The sequence below is a fragment of the Equus quagga genome, chromosome 14, assembly GCF_021613505.1.
Source record: "Equus quagga isolate Etosha38 chromosome 14, UCLA_HA_Equagga_1.0, whole genome shotgun sequence".
NCBI classification, from domain to species: Eukaryota; Metazoa; Chordata; class Mammalia; order Perissodactyla; family Equidae; genus Equus; species Equus quagga.
In genome coordinates, this window is record NC_060280.1 from 96,009,569 (window position 1) to 96,013,058 (window position 3,490).

General features: G+C 61.3%; 1 protein-coding gene across 1 annotated transcript in view; it reads right to left on the minus strand.

Annotated features, from left to right (window-relative positions):
• Positions 1-837, minus strand: part of DOT1L (DOT1 like histone lysine methyltransferase) — a 67,033-nt gene extending 66,196 nt beyond the window's left edge. Inside the window, 1 exon segment of the mRNA XM_046685596.1 lies at positions 423-837. Coding sequence (XP_046541552.1) covers positions 423-503 — 81 coding nt within the window. The 5' untranslated portion in view covers positions 504-837.
• Positions 838-3,490: the final 2,653 nt, after the last annotated feature.

Here is a 3,490-nt window from a genome sequence, read left to right on the forward strand (position 1 = left end):
GACAGAACGCCCCGTTCCCAAGGGTCCGGCCAGCCCACCCACTCCCGACCGGGGGACAAAATGCCTCCTTGAAATAGCTGGGAGGAAAGAGGAGGAGAGGGTACCCTCAAAAATAAAAAATCCGGGCGCACTGACAGAGCAGGGAATAAACTCCCAAAAACAAGAGCGAAACCCCGAACGTCAAGACGCAAAGTACAGACGGGGGAAACCGGGGGGGACCGGGGGTCCCCGCCCCGCCGGGGCAACGGCAGCCGGGACTCGGGCGGCCCCGGGAGGCGCGGGGGTCCCCGGCGCCCGCCGTCCGCGCGCGGCTGGAACGGCCGGGGCCCCGGCGGGGCGGGGACGGGGGTCCCCGGAGCGGCTTGGGGACGCCGGGCCCGGGGTGTCGCGGCGGGGCAGGGGCGCGGAGGGGCGGCACTCACGTAGACCGGCAGCGGCCACGGGTAGACGGCGGGCTCGGCGCCCACGGGCGACTTGAGCCTCAGCTCCAGCTTCTCGCCCATGTCGGCGCGCGCGGCCGCCGCACCATGCTAGGCGGGCGGTTGGGGGAGGGGCGGGGCCCGCCGGCGGGGGCGGGGCGGGCGGGCGCGGAGGGCGGGCGGACGGGCGGGAGGCTGGGGGGAGGGGGCCCGGCCTGGGCCTCGGCCGCCGCCGCCGCCGCCGCGCTCCCGTCCGGCCCCCGGCTCCCTCTTTGTGGTCACAGGCCCGGGGCCTCCAGCGCCGCCGCCATCTTGGGCCGGCGTGAAGCGAGCACAATGAGCCGGGGGCCGGGCCGAACCACTCGCCGCGCGCGCGCGGGGGGGGGCGCGGCGCGAGGAGGCGGTGCGTGCCCGCTGCCCCGCCCGCCGCGCCTCGCGCACCACCCCCCCGCCGCCCCGCCCCGTGGGCTCGCCCGCAGGCACGCACGCACGCACGCACACACGCGCGCACGCGCGTCCTCGGCTGCCCTCGCCCGCCCCCGCCGGCCCGGAGCGGGGACCCGGGGAGACCCCACGGAGGCTGGAGTGACGGGTTCGAGCCCCGCCCTCGGAGGCCTGGCGCCGGCCCTCCCTAATAAAGCCATAATTCCTGATTAAACATGTTGGGCCGAGTCCCGCCTCCGCGCCCGCGCAAAGTACACGATCTGCTCCACAAGAATGCCGTTTAGGGAGCGTCTATTAGGCGCCAGATCCGGGGCTCTCAGCATGGGCAAAAAGGAACGACCCTCCCGCGCCCCCCGCACAGAGCTGCCGTTTTAATTGGAGTAGTAATGACAGTGATCGTGGGGGAAAATAAGGAGAGTATCATAAATGCCACGGGGATAGTGACTCTGATATGTCCGCTCCGCTGGCCCCGGAGCCCACAAACGTTATTCCTGATGTGACCCGGAGGTATTTTCCAGATGAGATTAACATTTGAATCAGTCGACTTTGTGTAAAGGAGATTATTACTGCTATAAGGTGGGTGGGCCTCGTCCAATCAGTTGAAAGCCTTAAGAGGAAAAAAAAAATTTAATTTTCCCAGAAAGAGGACTTCTGCCTTCAATGGCCTCCGACTACAGCTGCAGGGTCACATCTTCCTTGGTGTCCAGCCTGGGGTCCCGCCCCAGAGACGGCTGACTTGCCCACTCTACAGTCAGGAGGGCCAATTCCCTAACATAAAACCCTATCTATGTATATGTATACGAATGTCCCCAACTTAGGGATGGTTCGACTTAGCGAATTTTTGACTCTACGATGGTGCGAAAGCGAGACGCATTTAGTACAAACCGTACTTCGATTTTTTTTATTTTGCCCTTTTCCTGGCCTGGCAATATTCCGGACGATGCTCTCTCTCGTGATGCTGGACAGTCGCCGGTGCCAGTCATCCACGCCGTCCCGAGGGTGAACAACCGATACACTTACAATCATGCTGGACCCTACAGCCACGCCGGACCCATCCCACCGTTCCTTTTCACTTTCACCAATCTTTGGTATATTACAGGAAATATTCAACACTTGATATAAATTCGGCCTCGCGTGAGACGGTTTTGCCCAAGCGTAGCAAACGTAAGTGTTCTGAGTACGTGTACCAGAGGCTCAGCTGAGCTATGGTGGCCAGCGGATCAGACGCATTTTTGACTTACGATATTTTCAACTGACGACGGATTTATCGAGAGGCGACCCCATCATAAGTCGAGGAAAATCTGCAGATGTATATGTGTGTATAGAGAGCGTGTGTAGACACAACTCTATCTCGACATGTGTGTGTATGTGTGCGCACACACACGCAGCCCATGATTCTGTTCGTCTGGAGGTCGCTCACTGAGCCAGCTGTTAGACTATGACAATAGGGCACCTGCTACGTGCCGGTTAGGGAGCCAACATCTTGCCCTTTCCATACCTCGCTTTCCATATCACATCTTCCCAGCGGGGCAGGTGGTGCTGCTTTTCCCAGGTGAGGCACCTGAGGATCAGAGAGGTGCCGCAGCGCACCCAGGGGCACACAGGAGAGAGGTGGGGGGTGGAGGTTGGAGCCAGTGCTAGGAGCAGAGCAGCAGGGCTGAGAAAGGAGATGGGTAGCTCCTGTTTGTCTGAGGTCGGGACATAGGTTACCCTGGGGGTGTGGGGGCGGCGGTTACACAGGGACATTCACTCTGTGAAAAAGTACCCATCATGCACTTTTTCTGTATGTTTATCCATGAAGAGCCTTGTAAAAATGGGTTCCCCTGGTGGTTGTGAGGACACATCGGGAGGTTGGAGGGGGCGGATAAGGGAAGAAGCAGGAGGAGTGAGGCGACTAGGGGGCCATCCAGGTGACAGCAGAGGAAGACCCAGAAGAGAGATAACCCCCCACAACGCACAGCCCGGAAGGGCTCAGCTTCGTGAGCTGACGACGGCCAGTCAGATCTCCGCCTGGCACCCCCTTTCCCAGACTGAGAAACCCGGAGCCCAGACCACCCCTCCTCCTTCCAGTGAGGAGAGCCAGTCACCTCGGGCTCCGGCTCCCAGGCTCCCGGCGCTGGGAGCTATTTTAAGCTTTCATCCCATAGGACACAGCAGCAAGTGTCTCAGGAAACTGTGTCTGTCTCTCTCTCTGTCTCTCTCGCCGACACCTTCTCTCCCTCCCTCCCTCGCTCTCTCGCTCTTCCTCTCTGTCTCCCCACCCTCTCTCCCCCTGTCTCTTCCTCTCTTTCTCCTTCTCTCTTTCTGCCTCTCTCTCCCTCTCTCTCTCTCCTCATCTCTCTGTCTCCATCCATCTCTCTCTTTCTCTCCCCTCCCTCCTCCTCCATCTCTTCCTCTCGCCCCTCATTCCCTCCCTGACCCCATCTTTCCTCTCCCTCTTTCTCCCCCCATGGACCTCTCAGACCCTGACTCAGGCAGCCAACCAGAGAACGGCTCATAGCTGCTCCCCTTCGGACCCCTCCCGATGCCCACTCCCCACCATCGGAGGAATGTCAAGCAAGCCCTGGCCAGGTGTGACCTTGGGCCCGGGGCCATCAGCACACGCAGTTCCCCTGCATGGAACATTC